Source organism: Equus caballus, chromosome 8 (genome assembly GCF_041296265.1).
Source record: "Equus caballus isolate H_3958 breed thoroughbred chromosome 8, TB-T2T, whole genome shotgun sequence".
Taxonomy (NCBI): Eukaryota; Metazoa; Chordata; class Mammalia; order Perissodactyla; family Equidae; genus Equus; species Equus caballus.
The window spans coordinates 30,106,981-30,134,978 of record NC_091691.1 but is presented as its reverse complement, the minus strand read 5'-3'; the positions used below and the strand labels follow the sequence as shown (position 1 = coordinate 30,134,978).

General features: G+C 38.7%; 1 protein-coding gene across 2 annotated transcripts; it reads right to left on the bottom strand.

Annotated features, from left to right (window-relative positions):
• Positions 1 to 254: 254 nt before the first annotated feature.
• On the bottom strand, positions 255 to 27,998 carry PIWIL1 (piwi like RNA-mediated gene silencing 1). Of its 2 annotated transcripts, none has more exons than XM_023647342.2 (21): positions 27,684 to 27,998; positions 26,313 to 26,402; positions 25,829 to 25,940; positions 21,429 to 21,554; positions 20,717 to 20,931; positions 20,227 to 20,348; positions 19,074 to 19,154; positions 18,213 to 18,410; positions 17,681 to 17,792; positions 13,520 to 13,646; positions 13,172 to 13,289; positions 12,509 to 12,623; positions 11,161 to 11,348; positions 10,710 to 10,782; positions 8,990 to 9,190; positions 8,769 to 8,872; positions 7,781 to 7,851; positions 7,469 to 7,622; positions 3,529 to 3,654; positions 1,228 to 1,375; positions 255 to 1,075 (listed from the first exon to the last, which is right to left on the bottom strand). In XM_023647342.2, the coding sequence occupies exons 2-21, from the start codon at positions 26,388 to 26,390 to the stop codon at positions 959 to 961; spliced, it is 2,586 nt and encodes an 861-aa protein (XP_023503110.1). In that variant the 5' UTR covers positions 26,391 to 26,402; positions 27,684 to 27,998; the 3' UTR covers positions 255 to 958. The 2 variants fall into 2 exon arrangements, with proteins under 2 accessions (XP_023503110.1, XP_023503111.1); XM_023647343.2 differs by having other exon boundaries at positions 26,313 to 26,399; positions 27,684 to 27,995.

The following is a 27,998-nucleotide window of genomic DNA, read 5'->3' as shown; positions in this document are numbered from 1 at the left end:
TTATAACAACACAGACTTCTGCATTTCCTTATAAGCTATGGCTATCCATTCTTATATTATTAATATTGCAAGTGGCAGCATCTTCTAGCAGAATTTTACTGACACTGAACTTCATAAATGACACTAATTTAGCTTTTATAAATGAAATTGTATACTTTTGACTGAGTGTACTCTCCAGCAGTTTAAGAAATACATTAAATGGAAAGAAAATGCATATGCTTTCAGTAAAACCAAAAACTACACTGTTACTCAAATAAAGTGACAATCACTACAATTTTATTTTATAACAAATAGAATGATGTCCCAGTTGCAAAACAAAATAAATAGTAATGTTAATACAGACTACAGGCCTCTTCTGTTAAAGTGTCTTAAAAAGGTTCTTTGGACAAAGATATAAAACTTCTCAACTTTTTTACCACCTAGCCCCCCAAATTAAATAAAAAATAAGCATATTTCTCCATAGAGTCTCAAATCTCTCCTACACCTTGTTAGGGTTACTTAATGGCAGCTTTTATCATTAAAATATGAGATATCAGATACTCAAATAAAACCCTACCTTTCGATTGTAGTGAGCTTCCCACTTTATGACTTTTCTTTCCTTTAAATTCAAAATAAAGACTTCAAAAATAAGGTTAATAAAGGTTTACAAGTAGGACCTGCTCACTCCTGAAAGTACTTTCAAGTGAATTTCCACCTTTCAAATAGTTTAAGAGAGTCTGTTTACAATACAAAGAACCTTATCCACATTTTTTCAAAACAAAAAATACAATATATTTATGGAAGATAAAATATAAAATCTTAATTTTTACCTATAAGTCAGTTAATAAGCAATGTTAGAAATAATTCCCTTCCCAAGTTTCATTTAGAAAGATAACAGTTAAAAAACAAAAAGCTTAAAAAATCCCAAAGTTATCATTTCAAAAAGAAAAAATAGCTACATCTTATCTTCTTCTGTAGGTTAGAGGTAGTAAAGACGATTTGACAGTGACAGATTTGGTTCTCTGTGAATACTCTGGCCAACAAGGAAAGCCAGTTTGTGGGCGTACTGGCAAGGAGCAGGAACACGAATGACACCCTTTGAAGAAAGAAAAAGGTTCTATTACTCTAAATCTAGCTTCTCTAAGATTGTAAATCTCAGTATTAACAAGCCCTTGAACACACAGCAATTCGATTTTGAAAAGTGAATCTCGTTGATGTGAAGAAATATCAGTAGTTACAAATACTTACTGGCCAGTTATAATAGATATGACATAGCTTGTAAGTCAACCTCTGTATGTGGTCTGGCTTCAGGCCACTGCTGTCATAGATGACATTATAATGTGTGGGAGACACACTACCACTTCTCACAGCCTGGCTCACAATAAAAAAATCATACCTGGAATTACAAAAGAAAAAGCCACATGTATATAAGGCTTATCTTTTTGAAAGCTAAAATTAAGATGATTAAAGTTTCTTACAGTGAAAAGATCCTGCATACTAATGTTACGTAATCTCTTCAAGACATACTGTGCTTCCTTGAAGTTCAGAAACTTGTTATTCAGGAACCAGTTTGGAAAGATGTTTCAGAAACCACTATTATTTATATTTTAAACACTTCTCATTGATGCCTCAGGGCATTAACAAACACTTGACATGGTGGCTAATTACAATGATGCACACTTACAGTTCACTGTTTTCCACTCTACGTCTGAGGGAGATGACTGAGCAGTAACAGAGGCTCTGGAAGGCAGCAACAGCGGGGCAAGTGGAGGATGTCTAAGCTTCATGCACTGTCATTCCCAAAATAATGCTTTCACCACAGAACCTCCCCCTCTGTTCCCAAGGTTATTTAATGAAGATATACTTAACTAATTGTAATCATTAAGGATTTAAAGCAAGTATTTAAGAGAAAGAGAACATGAAAGAATATAAATAGAACTAGTATAGGACACAAACGGTAAAACAAAAACCAAGTAGTGCAAACATAAATATAACATCAGACTTTTTTTCATTTTCTTGATACCAATAAAACATCAATCCAGAGATATTGTAATTTAACCTGGTAAAGATATAAGGAAATTAACTCTGCAATTTATCATGTCCATTGAAACTAGAGAAATTATAAAATCTGAATTGATCTACAACAGATTACAGTTTTTTTGAGAAGAATGAGGGTTTCAGAAATGTTAAATGACTTGCCCAAAAGAACAGAGAAATCACAACAGAGCTAGAATCAAAACCTTATTTCTCAATTTAAGCACATTGTTATTCAAAGTGCTGGTAACTAAAAATGATTCTGATATTCATTAAAGGTGGACTTCTCCAAGTATTTGAATAGCACCTAATAAAGAGTAATGAAATTTTTTCATACTCCATAATTCTACTTGGATTTTATCCAATTTGTTTAAATTAGTTGTCTCCAGGTCAGTGTTACACCTGAGCTTGTTTACCAGAGTAGCAGTTATGTTAGAAAGTAGCAAGAGGTCATTCTGACTGGTTAGAGAATCCTGCAGGAAATGAATTTGCTAAGTTATTATTTTAGCCATTTTGTCTTCTTTGGCTGATTTTCCCCCAACAGGTTAGCATCCTTCTGAAGTACTGTCATAACTAACATCTGCCTGAGACAAAGACAGAAATCCAAGATAATACTTCTCGAAATAAAAATTTCTACTGTCACATAGAACTAAAAAGAACTAAAATTTGTATTTTATTACCATTTGTCTACATAAAGTTAGTACAGTAATGCCTCATCTACCCAAGGTTCATACAGGAAAAGTGTTCCACATATAAACTTGGCACCTAGGCTGACCCTTCATCCTGATTAAAGTTGCCTTTTTTAAAAAAGGCTCCAAAACGTTTACATATAAAAACAGAAACTGTCTTAACTATTCACTCTCAGGAGGAGGGCATTAATTTGGATTGACTTAATAAAGGTTGCCATTATGAACATGACTTACCACACTATACATCCATCCCCACAAAGGGCTTTTGAGAAACCAAGTTTCATGACTTTCCAGGTGAACCCTTGTGTACTAAGACTGTTACCGGATGCCTAGCATGCCCTGGAATGTTCTATCTGGCTTTCTTGTTTTCTTATGGCAGAGTGTAGCCCAAGGTTACATAAAAAACTTTGTTTACTCAGAAGCTACTTTCTCATCTGCAACTCCTGATCTTTGGGTAACTAAGTGCATTACAGATCTAAAAATTCTGATTAGAAAACAACAATCTGTGGATGAGGTTACACATATTTAAAAAAAAATGCCATCTACAGCAGCACCTCTTAACCTGTGTATGTATAATTAACGTCACAGACATTTTCCTCCAAAGAAAAACTGCATAGAGAAAACTCTGTTCACCATTTCAGACACTACATTAATAAATCATGGGCTTTAGCAAAAATATTAGATCAGACTAATTGAAGACTTTAGTATTTATAAGAAACATAGCATAAGAACTAAAAAGTAAATGTGTTAAAGTTGCTGAAGTATAGAGGCCATGCTCAAAAAAACAAAACAGAAAACAATCTTCACACAGTCATACACAACTTACCATTCTGGTCTGGTAACCTCTACATCAATAACTGTTCCAGGAGGTGGATTCTGAAGTCTTCCTCCAGATTGAGCAAAAAATCTGGTGTTCACTCGTTTCTTCACCACAATTACCGTCAGTCTTGGGCTTAAAGATGATGATGAATGTAACTACGTTTAGTCAGTCATATTTTCAGGATAATGAATCATCCAGACATTCATATACTCCATTTAAAAGAAACACATATCCCTCTTGGGGCATACTGTCTATCCAAGTTATGAAGGAAGATTCCACAACTTGTAAGGACCTGGAGTAAGGACCAGGAACAGATTGTGGGTAGAAAACAAAATGGCATATACATATGCCCTGTGACACAAGGTCATATGGATGTTTCATCAACAGACCAAGCATGTACATACCTATCACGCTAAATGTTAAATCCAGCATGTCCTCAAAGTTCACAATTTGAAATGCTTTCCAATGGGCATTTTCTACTATGTGGAGAAGAAGATATTAACTCTAAAATCTTTGAGTAGTCTCAAAGTCTAACTTAGTGCTTTTCAAAATTACTGGTTCACAATGTATCAGGGATCTCTCTCTCTCTCTCTCTCTCTCTCTCTCTCGTGGCTCAATCACTCCTCAGCCTATCCACATCGACACCAGAATTCTCCCTTTTTTCTCCTTTCCCTCCCCAATTCTTCAGTTGGCCTTCCTATGTCAAGACTAACCCCTTTCTGGAGCCTGGTGAACTTCCAGCTCTCTATCAGATTGGACCCACTGTCCTGCTCACATGTCTCGTGACTCTCCTGAGGGCAGCCCTTTAACTGGCAGGATGTATGTAGTCAGCTTGAGTACCTTTCATACTGTTTTCTATCCATCTCTTCAAGGTTCATTTCAAATCCACTGTTTGAAACAGTCACTCTTGAATACACATATCCATTTGGGAATAAATGAAATAACAACATGTAAAGCACTTGATAAATATTACGATTATCAGTGCCTTGATTTTTCTTGTGTCCTTTTTCCAAATAAAACATTACTTCCTTCGAGTATAAATACACTTTACTCTCAACACTGGGAAGCAGAGGGCTTTACATGTACCATGGACCTGGTAATGTTTGACTGGGGTGGGGGGTTCGCAGTACACTGTCTGCATAAATGGTCAAAAGGGCTCCAAATTGGGAACTTCTGTTCAATGATTAACTGTGCTCCTCTTCACGATAGTAGTAACCAGATATAGAAGGGACAGGAAGGTGATTTTACTTAAATAAGCAGAGGCAATTTTGAGAAATATCACTATCTACTCATGTAGTCTACTGCTGTCTAACTATAATAGCTCTGGATAAAACAAAGCCACAATGTCAGGAACCAAAAGACAAAGTAGATTTTAGTCCTGCGACATCACAAGAAACAATTTAGTAAATGCGGTGACAGAAAGACAAGACATAAGAATGTTGAAGTGACTGATTTCTTCTTATATCAAACATCCTAGATGAGCTAATCCATGATGTATCTTTATAAAAAGTTAACATCAACATGTCAATTAAAAGATAAATATTGTATTTCTAGGGATAACTACAAATATTTAAGTCCAAACTTTGCATTTCTTCAAAGTGAGGAATCATTCATGGATACTATTCTATTATATACAATTTTAAGCTGTTTTCTAGACAAATTATCTACCATTTACTGAGTGCTTACTAGGTACTATATGAAGTCCACTAAAGACTTTCATTTATTCCTTTCAACAACGTTGGTTAATTGTGTCCTGTTTCACAGATGAAGACAAAGCTGAGATTAACCCAATTCTGATTTTAAGACATTGCTCTTGATCACTAATCTTTGCAGTCACCAATAACAGCATAATTCAAAATGTGAAATCTATGTTATGCAATAGTTTGCCATGTATTAGTCCAAGAAATCAATTTAAATTCTCCTTCCTTGCAACAGTGTATCCTATTAGCTGAAGGGCAGTGCAGAGGCAAGACCCAACAGCCTCCCCAAGCTCAATACTACAACACTGAGGACCACCCTGTTCACAGATACTCACTCACTAGGGCTAGAATCTTCTCTTTGAGAGCTGTTTCCACCAATCCTTCTGGCAACCAAACCCAAAGGGCTCAAAAGACCCAAACAAAAAGAGACGTAGGCCCCAGCATGGCCACCAGGGTGTATTCCCAGTATCCCAAATAGTCAGCGCAAGTAAAGAAGACGAACTCACACTTTTCCCTCTACTCTTCACTTCTTGAAAATTTCTCTCTCTAGATATGAGACAGAGGCAACAAAGACTGGAAAATGCTGACTGCTAAATATACTAAAAAAACAAAGACTCAGAAAGCAGTAGTCCATTTTAGACCTTCCTCTACTCCCAGCCCCACCCCACTCCATACAAACAGAAAAGCTACATCAGAGAGAATACAAAGCTGACAAAACTTTCAAAACTGAAAGAAAATACAATTATTACCATTATTTTAGTGAGAAAAATACAAGTTCTAAGGGGATAGGAAAGAAGATTAACCTTCATTTCCAAAATATAGAAAAATGCTTATCAGCATTTTAACCTGAAACACAATTACTTCAAAAGAGATAAACATCCCTGACTTGCTCTGAGAATTTACTGGCATAATAGTCTCATTTTAAGAAATGTGTAGGGGCCGGCCGGGTGGCCCAGTGGTTAAGTTCGCACGTTCCACTTCTCGGTGGCCCGGGGTTTGCCGGTTCGGATCCCAGGTGCGGACATGGCACCGCTTGGCACGCCATGCTGTCGTAGGCATCCCACATATAAAGTAGAGGAAGATGGGCACGGATGTTAGCTCAGGGCCAGGCTTCCTCAGCAAAAAGAGGAGGACTGGCAGCAGATGTTAGCTCAGGGCTAATCTTCCGAAAAAAAAAAAGAAAGAAATGTGTAGAATCAACACTTAGAAGGAATATTTTAGAATTTGGCCAAAGATGACTTGGAAGTACCTTCCAATTTAGCTAGAAATAAGAAACAAGCTTTTAAGTGCTCAGCCCACAGGCCATATAAAATCACACTGAGCCCGGTTATGGTCAAGGACTTCTGACATCCCTCATTTCTATAGTGATATCAAATGCTGGCTGAAAAGTCCTCATAAAAATAATCAGTGTTTAAATATGCATATGTAAGCACATGCAAGTAAGCCTCCTGGATTTTCTAAGCATCCTTAAAAGATCAAATCCACAGATCTTTAATATATTATGCACTAAGCTCCTAGTACAACAGTCCCTTGTCTCAACTTGCTCACAATCTGATAAAGAGCAAAAGTTAAACAACGTAACTTATTAAAACCGGTATCTTGAGATGATGCATGCAATTTACTGCCAAATGGCATGGACAAAAATGTCTGTAGGAGAATAGAGGAAGGCAAAAACCAATATGGGTTTCAAATGCGGACAAGAGCAGTATTCAGATGTCTAGCACTACCCTTGATTCTGCCTGTCATCTAAAACAAGGAAGTAAAATCATTCCTCCTAGGAGACCAATCATGTGCCAATCATCTTACTGATCAAGTGCCAGTCTGGTTGAGTTCACAAAGAAATTAAACAAGAATTCACTGTACAATGAGATCAAGAAAGAGTAAGTTAAGACTATCTGGAATATTTATTCCAATAATCAATTCTGTGGATGCTACAGATATACTGGAATAATCAGATCCCTGCACTTGAAGGCTTTAGGTGAGAAAGACAGGAGGCAGACGATTGGTAAAGGTGTCTCAATGTGTCACTCTCTGAAGGAACGGACACATTACACTACCACTCTCTGTTTCCAGACTCTCCGCCTCCATGAAAAATCTGCAGGAGAAACTGCCCCCCGGCAAATTATTCCTACTGCACCCATGAGGTTAGGCTCTCACTTACCTTCTTATCAACTTGTGTCACTAATGTCAAAGATTAAAAGGTGTGATTTTATAAAGAAAAAATACTTTACAATTCACATGCTTACTTGTAACCTCTACCAACAGATTTTAGGCAATCCAAAAACTGTGGCACTTCGTAGTTCACCAGTGTCTTGAGCTGGCCGTCTCCCACACCGTCCCGGTACACGATAATCCGACTGGGCATGTACTCATTGCAGCTGTTCCACGCCCTCAGAGCAGCTGAAAGAAAGCCAGAAAGTCTGAAACGCATTAACACAGGATACATACGGTGTGTTTCTGTCAAATCCTGGGTGCATTTGTTCAATAACATAGCTCTTAGGATAATTTCTTGAAGACCGCAGTTGAGAGACAGAATGAAAATACCACAGGAGACTAACCTTGCAAGCAGACTTTGAGCCCATCTACTAGCTCTTGTCCTCTATCTTGAAATACACAGCGGGAGAACCAGCTATTCAGAGAAAAACCATGACTAAGGTGAGAACTCAACTGTCTAGAACTTTTCCCTTTTTCAATTATTCTATGATGTTTATTTTGCTCTTAGCAATTCGTGATCTTTAGCTTCCTTTAAAGGTATCTGCTAACATCTCCAAGTAGTTTATGAAATCTTAAAGTAACAAGATACAGTAAATCCCTCATAGACACCACACGATTTTCTTTTATTATAAGTCAATACTATAATTTCATTACTGAAGAAAAGATAAAATTTAAACCATAATACAACCAGAGATGCCTCCTAGGTTTACATCTCAATACACATGGAAGCACATTCTTACTGCTATACTCTTGAGAAACCATTTATTATAGACTTCACTCTTCTAAAAGATAAAAGACTTTGAAATATACCCATTAGTTAAGGTGATATATCAAGATATCTTCAATTTTCATTTTTTCCTATTCTAGGCAATTCTCTCAGTTCTAAGAAAAGCACTGACAAATAATTTCACTATGTTGAAATACAACTGACTGGGTGAACTCATGTGGTTTTCCAAAATAAAGTCAATGTGAAAACTTGGAATTACATTTTACTGGTCAGTAAAAATTATTAAACAAAAAAGTTTTTAGAGATGGTCACATTTAAGGAGATGCCCGCCCCCCCAAATACAAACCATAATAAAATAACCTAAAATGCAGTCTGACTATTACAGATTAAGGGCCAATGAAGAAAGTTAAAAATGCTAGGGTAGCTCTAATTATTTTTCTTCCCTAACTTTTTTGTTGGATATAATGTAACAGAAGTCAGCAGATTAAAAAAAAGAATTAACACAACTCTTGTACCTCACAGACCTCATACACAGCAGCCCCTGGACTGACATCCTCTTTTGTCTATGTCTAACAGTTAATCTACAGGTACCAATTCGCACTCACCGGGTCATCCCTTCATTGATGCTTGCAACAAATCCTGCAATTGACCTCCGTCCAGCTGTGGTATCATGGTAACAATCAATGCCAACTATCATCGCTAGCTTTAGCTGTAATAAAAATATTATAATTTCAGATACAACAGAATACCAACAATATTTAAAGAGTAAATCCATTTTTCTTAGATGGCAATTAAAAATTTTATATGCAAATTAAATCAAACTTACAGGCATATCAACCCTCCAAAGCTCTCCTCCCATCTTGCAATTCATCTGTAGGGCGATCTTTGTGGCAATGGCCATGATAGTCTGTTGTTTGCCTAAGGTTCGGGCCACCACACACTGACTTGGAGTAGGGCAATCTGTACATAAGTATTTTTTAATAGCATCATATTTGTCCTTCCGATTACTTGACAACAGACAAACAACCTAAAAACAAACAAAATGTCCTCATTACAAACAATTAGGAAACTGATGTTTAAGTTCAAGGAAGAAGACAGGAAACCAAACCTACGTGTGGCGTATAAAAGGTAAAAACACAATCATTTATCTTACTGTTCATCTTTGCCATACAGCTAAAAAGTATGACTAACTTTTGGATACTGCTTATTATGTTCCACTAAGGGATAGATACTAATAAAGAGAAGAAATGGTGTTAAGAAAACAACTTAAAAATGAATACCATTAAAACCTGAGAACTCAGTTAAATATGCTCTATTACCAACTTGGAATAATTTAGAGATAGAGAATAGGGCAAAACAAGTTAGTGATAACTTACAGGTGGACAAACAAAACACTAAAAAATGCTCACAGTTTTCATTTACTCATGACCCACCTAGGATCATAGCTTGTAAACTTTAAAGCTCTGGCCTGAGAATCTGATCAAACTATGAAATTTCCTATAAAGTTCATGGACAATTTAGGGGACAAAATAGAGTGCCTGATCTAAATACACTCCTGTCCAAAATGAGAAGATGTTAGTGAAATGGTACAAACTTCCAGTTCTAAGTTGACTAAATTCCGGGAATCTAACGTACAGCATGGTGACCATAGTTAGCAAGACTGTACTGTGTACCTGAAAACTGCTAAGAGCGTGGATCTTAAATATTCTCACCACATACACACAAATTTGTGATTATGTAAGGTGAAGGAGGTGTTAACTAACCCTGTTGTGGTAATCATGTCACAATATATACATGTATCAAATCATCACAATGTACACTTTAAACTTAAACAATGTTATATGTCAATCACATCTTAATAAAGCTGGAAAATAAACAAACCAACCAACCCTTGCCTAAATTCTGGGGATGCAAGTTAAGTTTTAGAGCTGAAACCAGCTCTTTAACTCATTGTTTTATTCTCTAAATTACAGCCCCATATTCTTATCTTTCTTTTCTTGAGCCCCCAACAAAATAATTTTCCCACCAGTGGTGTCTGTTATTCCAGACCTTGTAATAATCATCTGACCTATGGGGTTTAAGTATGAGACGAAAGGCAAAAAATGGGAACAGATTAGATGAAGCCAGTTCCTCAGGTTTAAAGCAACACAGATATGCTGTTTATTGTTAAATTTGTCTTTGCCACCTATTAATTATAGTTCTGTGTGTGCTGAACAACTAAGTACTGATTTTTACTATTGTGCCTTTGTTTTTTCCCAAATTTCCTAGAATAATTAAAGCCTTTGAGTCTAAAGAAATTTAAGATAGTTTTGTTTTTCTCCATCCCTTCCTCATTGTTGGCAGTGCACACTAACAAGCTCCTTAGGCACACAACTAAAGCCAGCATTAATTCAGCTACCTTATGAGGGTAAAATATAGATTTTGTGGCCAGTTTGGGAACCTAATTATAGCATTTGGAAAATGAATGTAAGTTCTAAGATTTACAAATGCCCCTTTTAAAATAACTCATTCCAGGACAACTGCCTATGTATCAATTAGCTACTTACTATCTGGGTATCTGATGTAACCTTTTGCTGCAAGACTCTTAAATAGGCTTCAGTTCTATCATCCACTTCAATCCTAGAATGGAAACATGTAATCCAACCTTCAGAAATAGTAATCAAAAATTTACCATGCATAAAAAAGTTCCTATAGATTATAACACATGAAACACTTCTGTATAAAATGTGAACTAAAACACCACGAGTAGTCATTTAGGCAAAAGGTTGTTTCCAACATATACAGCAGCAACAGTTTGAGAAACAGTCCTGCTGGTTCTCCTACCCATTCTGAGTTATTAAAATATGTTTGTTTATCCATATTATAGAGAACTAAATCAGATCTTTACACAAAGATAATCTAGTTACATTTTTAATAGTTTTACCACTTTTGAGTCCCCACACCCTCCAAATGGCTACTAATCAATTCTTCAGAGTAGAAATGACATGATAAACTTACATTATTGCTTTTTTCATTTGTATGCCCATGGCTGGTGTAACTTTAAATAGATTCTGTATCAATGAATTGGCTGCTTCATAATTTCTTCGAGTATAGATCAACAGCCAGTTATCTAGTGGTTTAACACTAATTAATGGTGCACCTCGTGTTTCTTTTGACCAATCTGCAAATTGTGGATTGTAATCAAACTAGAAGAAAGTTCAGAGACACTGTAAATTCCATTGTAAATTCTCAGTGATAAAGCCGAAAAGTCTTCAGTAATTCTATGATGGCATAATCTGAAGCTTGGAGTACTCCTCTTAAATCTGGACTATAGTGACAGACAAAATGCCCTCAGTGGGGGAAAAAAGACACAAAACTGTATCCAAAGGATGACGGCAATTTTTTTAAAAAAAGAGTCAGATGAACAGCTGCCACTCCAGTGCTTACTCACACGGGCACTCTCCTAAGAGCTTTAGCTACATTCTCCTTAATCTTTTCTAAAATCTTACAAGAATAAGTGTTACTTTTCTCACGATAAAAGATATAAAATATAAGGCTTTGAAAGTTAAGCACTTGACTGAGGTGTCAGATACTAAAAGCAAGCTGCAAAAACATGTCAGCAAGGCAGAAAGCTAACAAACTTAAAGCACAGCGACCTGGTGATATTCATCAGATGAAGGAAACCAGTGCTTTTTATATGTCCAACCCCACCTCCCCATCAACCCTTCTACAGTGATTTATATTTTATTATTTCTACAAGGGATAATAAAAACAACTGTAACTAAAATATTAAGCTACATGATTAGGTTGTTATTCATACAACATTTAGAAGGCAGAAGGGCCTAGTTTTCAACGAAGGGACCTTTAAATTTTTGGCACTTACAGTGCCTTGATTATAGAAAAAAATATTTTTAGAGTACTTGCTTTCCTTTTCTGAAGATAAAATATAAAAAGCATCACAGTATTTAATATATATCCTTACAAATAGGCCAGGCAAAAAGGAAGTCCAATAAATCAGGAGGTTTTCCATGTAAAATATCACTTTTGTGGCAGACAAAATATCAACCGAAATAGATACACAGAATTCTCCTATACCTTAACATAACTAATTCAGAATATTAAAAAAAAAGAACTAAGCCACCCAGCTAACTCTCCCCGATTACTTTGAGGGCAAAGGCACAGGTTTCATATCCTCTAGTGCTTCCATATCTCCTCCTCTTTTGCTCACATTAGTGGATAGAGTGTAGAGGTGTGGTAGGGGGAGAAGAGAGAGGTGAGGATAGAACCATACTGGCATATAACTAGGTTATTCCTGCTTACTTTATTGAGAATCTGATTTGATTGACAACTTTAAGAACTGCCTTACTGTTTTTCCACCTTGGTGAATCTTTTCTGCTTGCAAAATTCTTCCTGAGAAGGACAGTAAGTTGGAGTCAAAGCTCAAACCCCAGTCTCGAAGCTCCCTCTGAACATTATCATCTCTGTAAATTTAACATATTTACATACCATTAAACTGAAGGAAACACAGCAAAAACTAAAAGACACAGTCAAACAGAGATCCACTCCAACCTACAATAAATTTCAATGTTTCTCTTAGGATTGAAATTCTAGTGAGAATGTTAGGAAACACAGAAGTACAACCTATTTTGCTCTCATCACAACTATGTTTCCCTTCATGATATCCTTTAATTCAAAATTCTAATGCCCAAACTATCTCCTCTCAAAGTAAACTCTCTGATGCTATAACAAAGAGAGAAAATACTTATTCAAAAATATCTCCATTTTCTGTTCTATTACCTTTTTTTAACAGAAGAATTGGAAGGGCAGTGGGCTACAAAGTTTAACTTTGTTATTTTCTGACAAATAGTAGCCTCACTTAGAAATACGAAGAACAAGTCCATCCCAAAATGGCAAATACCAAAGGAAAACAAAATTACTTTGTCATTCCCCCTAGAGGAGTCACTCCCTGAAACCCACATAAAATAATACAAAATTGAAACCATACCCCAGTGGAATGTAGATGACTTACTTATGAATATAATCAATGAGTCTTCCTACTTCACGCTGCCTTTGTTCTGGAGTTAGTCTTGTATGAACAGCTAAATCTTTCATCACATTAAAATCATTACGCATTTTATCAGTTAGACCTTTCAATAAAACATTTAAAGGTGTGTCGTTAAAGAAACAAAAATCATGTCTAAATATATAGAGTATAGGGTGGGTGATAAGTGAAAAGAAATTCCAAGGAGACAAAGCAGCTTTAAGGGCTTTTGGGGGGGAATGGCGGGAAGGGGGTAACGGAATGTTTAATGACTTCTAGAACAGAATGGGAAAATGATCTAGTGGTTTCATTTTAGTAAACAAAATTCAACAGTACCTGTAAGATAGCAGAGCTCAGGAATGAGCATTGCAGGTCCTGGTAAAGTGCCACCAGGGCCTCTCCTCCTCTTAGGCTGACTGACCAAGACTGGTTGTTTCAAGTCAGTGATTTCTTGGTTATATTGCTATTCAGGAGAGAAAGGTATCACTAGTAAACGCCTTTAGGAACATGTCAATGGACAAATGCTTTGATTTTTTAAATTAAGCATGGATGCCCAGAGCAAAGCTGGTATCAGATTCCAAGTAAAGTTTAAAAAATGCGTCTTTAACCCTACTAGAACAGGTTGTGATTTATATGTTTTACTGAGTACCTCATCTTTTTTCCTAAAAACTCAAACGGTCAAGGATAGTAAGGTTCTAAGTTCTTGACTTTTAGTCCCAATTCTATTGACTTCAATTTTTGATTTCTTGGTTTACAAAGAGGAGTCCGTATAACTCCTGGTCTGCACCACAGCACAATTTCTCTGAAACTACTCCTATTATAGTGAGAAGTAGCTTACAAAAGAAGTCTCACTATAAGAATAAATGAGGGAAAGGAAGAGGTTTGCATGCTATCGGACATTTTTAATTAGGAAAGGTTTTTATAAAATGACACTTCGAAGAAGTCGAATTTCAATTTAGTAGTATTAAGAATCCCAATCTTGGGGCTGGCCTAGTGGCACAGCGGTTAAGTTCGCACACTCCACTTCAGCGGCTCAGGGTTCACCAGTTCAAATCCCAGGTGCAGACCTACCCAAGACTTGGCCAGCCATGCTGTGGCTGGCATTCCACATACAAAGTGGAGGAAGATGGGCATGGATGTTAGCTCAAGGCCAGTCCTCCTCAGCAAAAAGAGGAAGATTGACTGCAGAGATCAGCTCAGGAATAATCTTCCTCAAAAAAAAGAAAAAAAGAAGAAGAAAAAAAAAATCCCAATCTTAAGATTTCCCACATGCAACCACTGTGTAGGATAAGTTTTTACACAACTTGTAAAAAGACAAAAAATGATGTTCATGATATAATCTATGAGATGGCTGTCTGGCCACCAGCTCAGCTCTGCAATTCTACAGACTTCTATTGAGTTATCTCCACTAGAGCTTCTGGCCCTGTGTCTTAAAGAGCCTCCTTCCTATCATCTTCTGTATTCTCTCCTAGTATCTTTTAACATCCTGGTTAATTTAGCTCTAACTTTTTATTTAAAAAAAAAATCGCACCTTTCCACTAAGCACACAACAGTGGTATCATCATGGCCATTTCCTTAGTCTTAGTTTCTCATCCACAGACTATGAGGTACTTGCCCATCCCTTACTCCTATCATATGACAACGTCCTGGCCACCTATCCTCATGAGTTAAGAGACCATGAATTCCAGCCTGTCCTTGACTGTGTCCTATACTGAACTCTTTACTAACCATTCATGAAAAAAGTTAATTTTTGTATTTCAGAAAAGAACATTTCAAGAACACTCATATCTGACCTCTGTTCCATGTATATCAATATTTATTCGGGGTCTGTTCAGTCATCCTCTTCACACATCATTTATTTCGGCAAATATATAGGTAGAAGCGTGGGAGTGATTTCAGCAATGTTCCTATTCTCACCGTTTCATCAAAAGGCCTTAAATGCACAGTTCCTCATAACAGAATTTTGGCATGCCCCTTTCTATATTCTTAGGGCCTAAACAAAAGCCTGTCAACTCTTTAACAGTTTCTTCTACATCTAAAAATCTAGCATGTTCACTTCTGTTTATTACTGTTGAATCTTTTCAAAAAAAAAAAAAAAAAAACTGACCATGATCTTCTCTTCCAAGGGCCTTTTTCTCTCACTGTTTCCAAAACATTATCTTTAATATAACCAAGCCATCACTTATTACTAAAGCTGCATTTCTACTAGGAAGTCCTAAGAATACCTTGATTCTTTCAAATATTTTAACTCCATCCCCTTTTGATTAATTTTATCTACTAAAGACACCTGATTACCCCTGAGTGCGAGACAAGTCTTCCCTGAAGAAATCATCCGAGCTGAGATCTAAACCTAAGAGCAAAAGTCAAGCATGCCGAGTGTTTCAGGCAGAGGGAGCCCTATGGTTGGACAGATGGCCAGGGTGAGTGATGAGAAGATGAACAAGCAGACAGGGGCTATATCATTCACACTTTCATTGGATAAAGACCAATGAGCTTAAATAAGACACAGGAGCAACGGGAAGCCACTTAATTACTTGGGTAGAAGAAAAGCAACATCAGATTTGTGAGAGTTTGAAAATGGATCAGAAGGCAGGTGAAATGAAAACTAAGACACTAGTTGAATAAGTGAGAGAAATGGGGCCTAAACAGAAGATGGTAGTCACTTCAAAAAGAAAAAAAATGAAGGTATTTCAGATAGCAAGATACAGTGATAGGATCTGATAAACAATTATACAAGGTAAAGGAGAGAAGCACGGACGTCTGAGGTTTGAATTATCCATTATCCATTTGTTCATTCACTCAAATACCTGAGTGCCTACTGAGGCCCTGGAGGGTACATAAACTACAAAATCCCTGACTCTGTAGACATTATATTACCTGCACTGATCGAGAGCATTGCACAGTGACCAGGTGGGGATGTAACATGTTCAGTGTTGGTCACACAGAATATTTAGAACAAATGAGCTTAAACGTGTCTAGGCTAAAGCTGGACATTTAGGAATCATTAACACACTATACCTAAAGTCTTAGCATAGATAAAACTGGAGATCACCTAGTGAGTAAATATACAGTAACCGGGGGCCTGGGGCAGAATCTTTAAGTATGTCAAAATTTAAAAGGTCAAGAAGAATAAGGTAGCATGTAAGATTTAATACTAGTCAGAGAAGGGGAGAATTTTCCCTGACGTTGCTTGCTTCAGGTTTAAATCAAACTTTCATATTTTTATATGAAAAATATATTTGCTTTCTATATTTGCTGTTGATATATACCAACTCTTCCCATCCCTGACAGTGGTTATTAAAATAAACCACAGAAAACGCTAAAACTCCTTTCTCAGAGTAACCTCTGATACTGAGAAGAATCTAGGTTAAACATGGTTGGTTTACATCCTTCAGTCCTTAAGGAGTTAAGAGGTTGAAAACAGCAGTAGGGAAATCAAGCTGAGATGACCCTTGGCCTGTTTTCATTTTGCTCAGAATAAGATCAGCTCTTAATGGGACTTCTCAGAGAATCATTTCCCTTCAGAGTGACATCTGATTCCTTGACTGCAGTGAAGACGAGGCAATAACAGACATCCAGCAAGAAGCCATTTCAAAAGTCAGATGCATACTTCTAACACGAGATATAAACACAAAGCAGCTCATTTATCCAGTTTTTTAGAAAAAGGAAATAATCTTCTGAAAGTTGAACAAAATGAGATAAACTTTAGCACTTCAAAGACAAGTTTTAAAATTTTAATTGACATGTTTTCTAGAAACACTTTTCCTGCACTTTTAACAGACAATTTTAACTGTCAAGTGGAATGTGATCATCTAAGGATTTAGGGGCCAGACCTCCTTGTCTGTGAATACTAAAACAGGGTTAGTATGCATTCCTATATGAACATTTTATTTTCTCCTAGTCAGTAGTGGTTCTTTCTTGCTATTATTTTGCCTTTGGTGTTTTTTTCAATTGCGTGATCGTGCCAAAAGCTAAAATCATCTTTATAAAACTAGTGTTAGAAGATCACCCAACAGACTGATCTAGTCTGCGGGAAATAAGCCTGTCTGAATTCTGTCAATGCGCAAAACAAAAGTTCAGAGTTAACCCACAGGCAGATTTCGCACAACTGATGCTGAAGGTTCAGAGATCTTTACCCCCCACAATCCCTAGGTGAAGTTAAAACAAAGAGTTGGCTACAGAATAAGGGACAGTATGGTAAGCTGTTATCTTGTACTGTTTACCACCTAGTATCCTATATATTTGTCCTCCACATGCTTAAGTTTAAACGTAATCTTTCATTCTACTGCAAAAAAGGAACCAGGACAGGGCACTTCACATCTCATGAGCTAAAACTAACTATGCTGTAACTGCCTTAATAAACATTTATATACAGCTTTAAAAGCAACTTGTTCCAAAGGTACATGTGTTAGAAAATTCTACTGAAGATACTTCAGGTTTTTTTCTAATGTCTAAATACTTCACATTAAAAAGATAAAATCAACATGAACTTCTCACCTTCCGGTAGTACTCTAAGAAGCTGACTTCAGAACCATCTGCTTTCTTAAAGGTACTCTTTGGATTCTGGTCCCAGTCAATGTCATCTACTCTGTATGTTTTATTGTTATACCTATGGAATGGTTGAGATTTATTGGTACTTGCTTAAAATGTGTAGAAATATTACTAAAAAGAGAGACTAGACAGTGTGTACTCTCTAAAAAATAAAATTTCAAATCACTTAGAAATAGCCAATGTTACGGCAAGAGAGAGGGAGAAGAATTTAAGGACTATGCTACATGGATGGGGAAGCAACTAAATTACTATTAGAAAATAAAATTAAAACTAAAGGATAAAAGTCATTAGACATTTGTCCTTTTCAGATGAGTATGTTCCCCCAAAAACTTTCTTATTGAGAAAGGTTACAAATACCCTTCCCTCATTTTGTGCTATTCCCACCACTCAACTTTAAATCCTACATTATAGGACTAGAAAGCCACACTATCTTAAAACTTGCAAAATTGACTATTGTGCATTTTAAAAGTAGTCTTACTTGGTAAGAACAATTAAACCTATTAGTTCTTTAGAAACTTGTTCTTGAAAGTTATTTTCTTCGGTTTGATGATACAGGTTGAATATGAAATCTAAAACAGTTTCACTTCTAAGGACTTTATGACTGACATCAGTGCAAAGCATGATGTTATTTTCATACTGAAGAATAGAAGTAGTGAAGCCAGGCCAAATCACCAACCTGTCAAATAGAATGAGAGCCATGAATCAACCTCCATGAATATCCAAACATATTTTGCATGTATCAAGTTGTGTTTTTCACCTTTACTAACTGGGTCTAAAGTACAAAAGTTTTTCATTGGGTAAATTTACTTATTTCTAAGTTTTACATGGTTCCAGACAAAGATCTATCTTTTTAAGATCTTCAACAATGAAAGTTACTTTATAATAATAAAATAAGTTTGTTTCATTTTAAATTAATATACTAACTTTATTAAACTATTCTTCATATTGGCCTAAGACTCAAAAAAGCTGCCAATCTAACCAAAAGCATCTCTAATTACTATAATAAACCTAAAAACCAGTTGTGCTGCAACCTTGATACACTACAGTAACTTGTGAAGCAATCACTAACTGATGAATTTTGTTACCTAAGAACAAATACAAACTTAGTGTTGGACAACTCTTTATGCTTCCCCAGTGACAGATGAATATTTGATTTTTTTAATCCAAATATTCTGGGATGTCTTCTTTATTATTCAAGCCAAGTTAAATTAAATGTTCACTTAATCTGATGGGTATCATTAACAGCTACAGTAGTAAATTTAGTCATTTCACATTAGAGCATCACTTTCAAAGTTTGTGATTAAGCCTAAGGAACAGAAACTTTCCACTTCATACAAACCTATGATTTGGAATATCAATTGGGTCACTTGGGTTGTAATAATTCCGTCCAATTTGTTGCAAATTCATGATCTTCAAAAGCCTAGAAATTCAAAGGTCAGAATAGAGAAGTGAATATTGCTAAGTATCTCTGATACCACAATTTTAGAGTAGGGAGTGGCAAACTATGGCCAACAGCCAGGCCAAATCCAGCCCACCTGCTGTTTTTTGTATGGCCTAGGAGCCAAAAACGGTTTTTCACATTTCTTAAAGGTTAGGGGTAAAAAAATCAAAAGATTAATTAATGATGCCTGTATTATATGAAATTCAAATTTCAGTGTTCATCAATAAAGCTTTATTAGAACACAGCCATGATCTTTCATTTATATGCTCTATGGCTTGCTTTCATGCTCCAACAGTAGAGTTGAACAGTTGAGACAGAGACTATATGGCCTGCAAAACAAAACCTAAAATGTTTACTATCTGGTCCTTTGCAGAAAAAGTTTGCCATCTCCTCACTGAGAGGAAAATATATCGACCAATTGCATTAAATCAAACCAAGTATCCATCAAAATGAAGTCATATCACCACTGACAGATTTCTTATGACCAACTTAAAAAGGTAAATTACAAATCCAAGTTTTAATGTCTCATTATTCCCGTGCAAATTTCAGCCTTATCAAGATTGCTTCTCACCCAAAAGGGAAAAAATTCTTTGTAGAACAGCTATCTTAATTTTGGATTTGTAAAATACAGTATCTACATTGAAAGCAAATCATAGAGCACGCAGTATGTGTCCTATGATGGAAGAAGTATATCTGAATAGACCTAAATCCTGTCCTTCCTGAATAGGTATCCACTGTGGGGGAAAAGGAATATAAAGTCAGTGATAAGCTCCTAAGAATACATGTGGTTTTAACATAAGCTCAAATAGTATTCAAAAAATCTAATGTCAACACAAACTGGGAAGTTAAAGACCTAATACTTGCTAAAAGCAAACAAATAGTTTTCTATCAGTACACAACACCTTAAAATGATTACAATTCAGAGTAAACCAACGATCTTAACAAACCACTGTAAAATTTAGGGATTAAGTATACAGATATTCACTGTACAGGTCTTTCAACTTTTCTGTAACTTTTACATTTTTCTTATTGTTAAAAAATACTAACATACCTCCTGAAAATAATATTATAGAACTGCAAACAAGTTGGTGATGTAGGTGGGAGTTCATTTGTTAAAGTGATTGTTATCCTCACATGCTCTCCATTTCGAGTTTGACTAAAAACTTCAGTAACCTGAAGCAAGAGGATAGAAAACCAAACTTTTAATTGTTAAAAGCAAACTAAGCCCAATCACATAATGACTGCTTAATAAGGCAACAACGGAAATAAAGTTCTAAATTTAAAAAAAACAATGGCTATGAGCAGAGAGTGGCTCAGTGCCTGTATTACAGTTTAATTGTAATTATAATTTAATTGTAATCGAGTTACTCGGGTGGATTTGAGAATGATACAATAATGTGAAAGTACCCCTTGGATTTATCACAAGTCAAATCCCACAGGAGACCACGGGGGTTTCTCTAAAGCTACCCTAGATCACGGCAGTTTGCTGTGAAGTGGAAATCCCCCATCTCCCCTCTTTCCACCCCGGTATTTGAAATAACCTTGTGCTGTAGTCTTTTAGGTAAAAATAATATTGTTCCATCAAAAGCATGACACCTTCCAATTAAATCTTCATGTTGAAAAAGAAGAGCTGAGCGCAGTCTTCTGGCTTCCATCAATGGGTTATAGTCAATGTGATACTGATATAAGGCCCATTGGGGACGAGATGTCAATCGAAAATGGTTAGTGCTTAGCCTTACTATAATACCTGAAGAACCTGTAAAAGTCAGTCACAGTCAATTAACAACATATCAAGTTTACTGTCCCTTGAAATGTTTCCTAACATGACAAGGCAGATATAATTCTGTAAACAAAAGACTAAGAGTAGCAGACAACATGAAAGTTCTTAGACATCTGACTTAGGGGACTACTATTCTATCTAAATTCCTAAAAGCATACATTTAGAAATAAATCCTCCTTAGGCTAAATCACTTACAACATAACCAACCAAGTCTCTTTATGATGAAAAGTTTTCAAAGAAAAAGTGACCTGGTGATGTTTCAGTGCAGCTAAAAACATCTATAACCTATTTCAGCAAAACCAAAAGGGAGAGAGAGGCAAACAGAAAAGCCATGCAGGATGCTTGACCAAATGTGCTTTTTCTTCCTAATAATGCGTCATACAAATAAACAGGTAAAATACAGTGCTTCAATTCACCGTGCTGTGTACTTGAAAAGCAATCTCAAGAAACTGCATTCTTAATAATTAACCCACCTGTTTTTGATTCTTTAACATGGTCCAGGTTCTGTCTTGTATTCACACCAAGATCATGAAAATCTCTACGACGACCTCCTCTCTCTGCTAATGATAACTCCTGAAACCCAGCAGATATCTGGAGTTCTTAAAAAAAAAAAATTATACACCTAACCAATATGAAACATGAAATAAAGAATGACAATACTAATTTCCAAAGTACTATTATATGAAACCCAAAGGCTACTGAGGTGCTAAATAACAATCCCATCAAAATGTTTTAGGTATCTGCCAGCCAAAGAGGGAACTAATCCCATAGCTGTAACTTCTTCCATAAAGTCTTTCCTGTCATTGCCCTAGGCAAATTAAGTTGCTCCCTTATAAGACATATACACCTTTACAAGGGCAAGACAACGGGACTGTGATTCAAGAACTTAGGAGCATGTTTGTTGACCAGGAAATTATTTTTCTGTACCATAAGTCTGCTAACAACCTAAGAGCCTTAAATCGGTATCTTCTACAAGTTTTGTGATGCAGTTATAGCCAAAGGAATTGGTAGTTTATGCAGTTTAAATGTATAACATGAATTAGAATATTTAAGTCTAAAATGGGTCTAATTCCCTTAAGAACCAGCCCAATGGATGGGATGGGCCTGTGCATATCCCATGGCCATGACGCACATCTCCTATTGGGACAGATCACTGTCACTTCATGCTTAGTTGCAAAAGCTGTGGTTATAATATCCTAAATTATTAAGTCCTTCAATTTGTGTAAAATATATAATTAAATATCTCATATTGATAGTATGATGTGGGCGAAAGAATGAACATGGGCTTTGTAGGCGGGTGTCAAAATCCTAGCTTTCAATTGATACATGTGTTGTCTTGTGCAGTAGAGACTATTAGTTGACTAGCCAATAATCAATCTCTCACTTTTTAAAAAAAAAAGTTTATTTTCGGAGTAATATGCCTAACAGACTAGAATTTCCACCTTCCTTGTGGGTAAGGATGGCCTAAGAGATTTAAGCAGAAATTACTGGATGAAACTTCTGGGCAAGTGCTTCAGGAGGAGAGTTGATGACTGGCTTTTATGTTCTCCATGCTCCTTGCTCTGCTAATGTTGCCTGGAATCTGGATGCGATCACAAGAGGGAGCTCAAACATACATTCTGAACCCAACATAAATCTTAATGATGCAAGTCATGGACTCAGGACAACAAAAACAAAAAAATCAAAGAGCCCAGTTCTCTTCCGACGACAAATGCCAGAATTAGCCCAGAACTGCCAACTTTTAGACTTCATTAGAGAAGAAACAATAGCTTAAACAAAATATATCAGTTCCTGATATACCTTGGAAACAAATTACTGTGAGCTTCAATTTCTTTACCTGAAAAATTGACAATAATAAACTTCACAGGCATGTAATAAATTTTAAATGAGAGTATCATTTATAAAGCACTTTAAAGGTGCTGCTAAATATGTTGGTTCCTGTACCTCATGATTTTCAGGGGTTTTATTTAAAAGTCCTTTAAATATGTCAACTGTTTACATTTGTCTCTCTGTTAACTTTTCATCCCAAAGACTTTCAGTTTAAAGTATGCACGGCCTTGGGTAGTTAACTATACTAACACAGGTCCAGCATACTGAATCCAACCTGATAACAATAATGGGTCATAAAGGCTTGATTTGATGATTTTAATTTCTCCCTGGAAATTTCGAATTTGTCTTAAAAAAATGCAGTTCTGGATGCAAAAATCTGATTGCAAGTTTCTGAATATAAGCAATGATGAAGACTGTTCTTCTTTCTACATATAGTACTGCTATTACTATACTTAGCCAAAGGTTGATGAGCTGTCAATCTATAAAGATGACAGACTTCAGAATGGACAAAATTGGAAATCTTGCTAATTCCTCCTTCCATGCAGCTGCCAAAGTGATTTACTGAAACCACAAATCAGATCTTGCTACTGTTCTATTTAGGAGTCCTTCAAGGTATCCACACCCCCCTTTAGAATGAAAATCAAGGGCCTAAACAATGTCTCATTAACAATAAATCAGTTAAACTTGTTGTTTTAATTCCTAAAACATAGCAGATATTTGAAAATTTACTGTGACAAGCACTTCCCAGGTATAGTACTTACAAAAGCAGCAAAAAGTGGTAAAATAGGGCCTTGCATTTTAATCATTACAACGATCCTTATCTATAAAGGTAGGTATTATCTTTTTACAGATGGGGAACTGAGTTTCATAAAATTAAATTTAAATTCATGAGTAACTGTTAAAAAAATTATTAATGAAGATCAATACAGAGAATGTTTAAAAATTAAAGTGTTGTCCACCATTTTATTTGCACATTAAGGCTGAATACAGAAATGTCTTTCAAACAGCTTCAGCACATCTTTTTGTACAGTTTTATTTCAATGAAATTTTTCTATGTTGAACACAGCTGAAGATGTCAAATATCCTATGTTTCAAAAGAACTGAGGCATCAAGATTAGAGGAGAAAGAGATTAGGTAAAATTCTATAAATTTAAAGAGGTTAATGTCCAGAAACGAATTCTCACCAAGCACCTTCATTAAAAAAATAAAACATCCTATACCAGAAAGTAACATGTAATTGGATATATATAGAAACAAATACAAGGCTTTTTTGGGGGAGGGGAGGAAGATTGTCCCTGAGCTAACATCTATGGCCAATCTTTCTCTTTTCTGCTGAGGACGATTGTCCCTGAGCTAATACCTGTGCCAATCTTCCTCTGTTTTCTATGTGAGATACCAAAGCATGGCTTGACGAGCAGTGTGTAAGTCCACACATGGGACCTGAGCCTGCAAAGCCTGGGCTGCTGAAGCAGAGCACACGAACTTAATCACTACACCACCGAGCTGATCCCAAGGCCTTTTGTCTTCTAGTTGACTCTTCAAAAGAAGGACTATTAACAAGTGATGTGTTTTTCCTCAAAATTTTCTATACAGAAATATACGCAGGTATTTACTTAAAATATAAACAATTCTGTTTTACAACTTGTTTTCATTTGAGATAGCTCAGGTGAATTTCTGTTCTTAAAAATGGCTCAATGGCACTCTATTGTTAAAGTACAGTAGCTTTACCTTACTCTAACGGGTTAGGTGTTTCCAGTTTCTGGGTATTAAGTATTGTAGTTAACATCCTTACACAATCATATTATACTTACCCAGTGTCTGTTGGATATATTCCCTTGAGTGGAAATGCTCGTAAAAGGGCATCATTACGTAATTATGTAATTGCTACGCATTACAAAATGCCATCCAAAAGTTAGCAGAATTAGACAATACAAGGAGCACAAGTGCCAGTTTTACAATTGGCAACACAGGCAAACAATAAAGTAATAAAGAATAAACAGGCAAAAAATGTCCACTTAAATTTAACGATGAGGTTTAACGTTTTCACTGGCCTCTGCATGTTTCCGTGCATTGCCCTTTAATTTCCTTTGTTACTTTCCTATCAGTTTGTTGATATCATGGATTTCTAGGAATGCTGTGTATCAAGGAAATTGTCTTCTATCATTTCAGTCAGTTTCCAGTTTGCCTTTTGACACTGACAGTATCCGTCAGTTCAATTTATACCACTTCAAGATTATTTTAGATTCATCCATGTTTTCTCCTAATGTTTACGCATTTCAGTGGTTATGACTAAATATCTGGAATACATGGGAATTTAATGCAAGGAATAAAGCAGGGAACCAGCTTTGTTTTCTAGTCATCCATTTGCGTCAACATTATTTTATTGAATAGCCCATTTCCCATGCCCAGCCCAGAGTTTAAAAGCCAACATTACTACATTAATTCCCCTTGTATGTATGGCTCTTTTTTCCCTATACCAAAATCAAACAATAACCATAGAAAAATCTTATATCAAGTAGTCAAATAACTCATTTTTGCAATAATGCAATGAAAATACACAATTTTGGGAATCAGAACTGGCACTCTGACTCTACCAGTTGTCACAATTTTGACCTCAGTTTTCGCATCTGAGAAACGGTGAACCAATACAACATACAAAAATGTGTTTTATAAATCAGTGTTACAAATGTTAAAGTTTTTGATGAAGCCACTAAAGATGTTGAGAGAATGTTCTAGTATGATCTCTTAATGCATAAGCAAATTTACGATTAGTGTAGAATTTATTTGCTTTGTACTAGGTAATGTTGGGGTCCTGGCAAGGATATGCTTTTTCACTTCCAAGGAGAAAAGAAATTCTGTGGTATCCCACTCAGTAGCAGAACGCAGTTTGAGAGAGATCCTCTTATACTTTAAGGGACCACGGGGACCCCTTTTAATTCATAAAGAGTGTGTACACTGGTTACCATTTCAGGTCTCATAGTACGTACGTGTGTACACACACACACACATGCACACACACAAGCTCTTTTTATTCTCCCTTCACCTTGTGACTTGGCTGTTGCTCCTACTGTTCCTCGCTGTCGTCCACGGCCAACCAATTCCCCCTCCGCTGGTGGCTGCTGAGATCTGGGCTGAATACAGCCAGGCTGCTGACTCTGCAGTTGTATGCAAATACATGTAGGTATATGTAGTCGAATGCAAATAAACAGCAATCTTATTGCGTCAAGAGTTCAGAGACATCAGAGAAAATAAGTAGTCTTAAACAAGTCTTAGGCACTCAACCAAAACTGATCTAAATTAGCAATCAAATATTTTATTCTTATAAAGAAATTTCTTCCATTAAAGTCAAGAACCAGCTTCTAACATCCTCAGGAAACAGAACACGATCTTCCTCGTTCAGCTCCTACCTCCTTCGCAGGACGCGGCTTTTAAACCGAGTGCCAACAACCTCGGCTGGTAAAGCCCTAACAACACCACGCTTCTGTTTGCACAGACCTCTCTACAGTTCGGACGGGCAGAGCACTCACCGCAGCGGCGCCCACGTGCTGCACCGTCTCCTGACCGCGCGCCCTTCCTCGGGCTCTCGCTCTGGCGCGTCCAGTCATTCTCCTTCCCTGCTAGGAAATGAACGCGAACGCTCAATGCACACGATCACATCCGCCCGTCTCGACAGTGCGGCCGTTGTCATCTTTGTAAAGATCGGCTTTTTACAGAGCAGGCCCGGCCCGGAGCTAACCGCGGCCCGTCTCCCTCCCGAGGCCCAGCGCACGGCTGTGCGGCGGCCGGGCAGCTCTCCCACGTGCGCGCGGCGGCGCCGACGTCCGTCCCCGCTGCTTTAGCTGAGATGCTAAAACGAGCGCTGGAGGAAGGACACGCCTTCCCAGGGCAGCGCCCTCCCCGGCGGGGCCGAGCGCGGGGGCCGACGCGAAGGCTTCCCCCAGCTGAGGACCTCCTCTCCCACGCAGTTACGAACAGACGCGCGGGGAAGCCGTCGAGCCTCGGGCCGTCCTCTCGCGCCGGACGCGCAGCCCGCCGCGTTCCCGGGCGCCGGCGGCCGCCCCGCGCCAGACCCGCCCGCCCGCCCACCCCGGTCTCCCTCCCGCCGCGCCCGCAGAGTCCCTCCCGGTGAGCGCGCCACCGCCCACTTCGCCCCTCGGGAAAGTGCCAGAGCCGCCGCTCTGGGGACGGCGCCCTCACCGCTGCCGGCACGTCTGCCCGACAGCGCGCCTGGCCGCACTCATCAGCCCCACAGCCCGGCCCCTCCGGCCGCCAGTGGCCTGGGCTCCCGCCCACACCCGCGCAGGGCCGCCCGGCAGACGCCAGCGCCGGCGGGAAGGCTGTCGCGAGCCCGGGGACGGGCACGAGGCGCCCGCGGCCACGCAAGCAGACACGGCGCTGCCCCGGGACGCGGGGGACGACGAGGGGCGGCCCGCCCGGCGCGGCTGCGGACGCGGCCCCGAGGCGGCGCGCGCGGGGGAGCCGCTGCCCGAGCCCCCGTCCCGACCGCCGTCCCGGACCCACGGGCCCCGCTGCGGCCCTCCTCACGCGGCCCCCGCCCCGCGACCCACTTCCGACGCGGCCCACACGCGCCGCGTCCACACCGCACGCGAGCACCACGGCGCCCTGCCGGCCGCATCATTCTCGACGGCTCCGGCCGGCCCTGGGCGCGCCGCGGGGCGCGGGTGTCAGGGCGGCGGCCGCCCCCGGAGCCGTGAGGACGGCGAGCGGCCCCGCGGCCCGGCTCCTCCCTGGGCCTCCCCGCGTCCGCGCCCCGCCGCACAGGGCGCACGCCGGCCGCCCCCTCCAGGCCCCGCTCCTCCGCCGCCCCCCGCGATGGAGAGTCCAGCCCGGGCCGGCCGCCCAGGGCTGGGGACGGCGCCGCGCAGGCCCCGCCTCACCCGGCTGGAGGCTGGAGCCCGAACAGAGGCAGACCCGACGTGCGGGTCCAGGCGACGTCCCCTCAGCGCCCGCCGCCGTCGCCCGCCGCCACCAACAGTTACAGGCCGCGCGCCAACGGTTATCCCGCCCCGGATCCCTCCGCGCCGGGACTTCGCGCCCGACGCTGGCCCGCAGCGGACCCCGGCCCTCCTCCTCCCACAGAGCCGCGCCGCCCGCCGTCCCCTCGGCGTCTGCCGTGGGCTCCCACGCGTGGGCGATTGCGGGACGCGGGCGGAAGTGGGCACAGCCCTCTTTTTCTGGGCGGATGGACACTG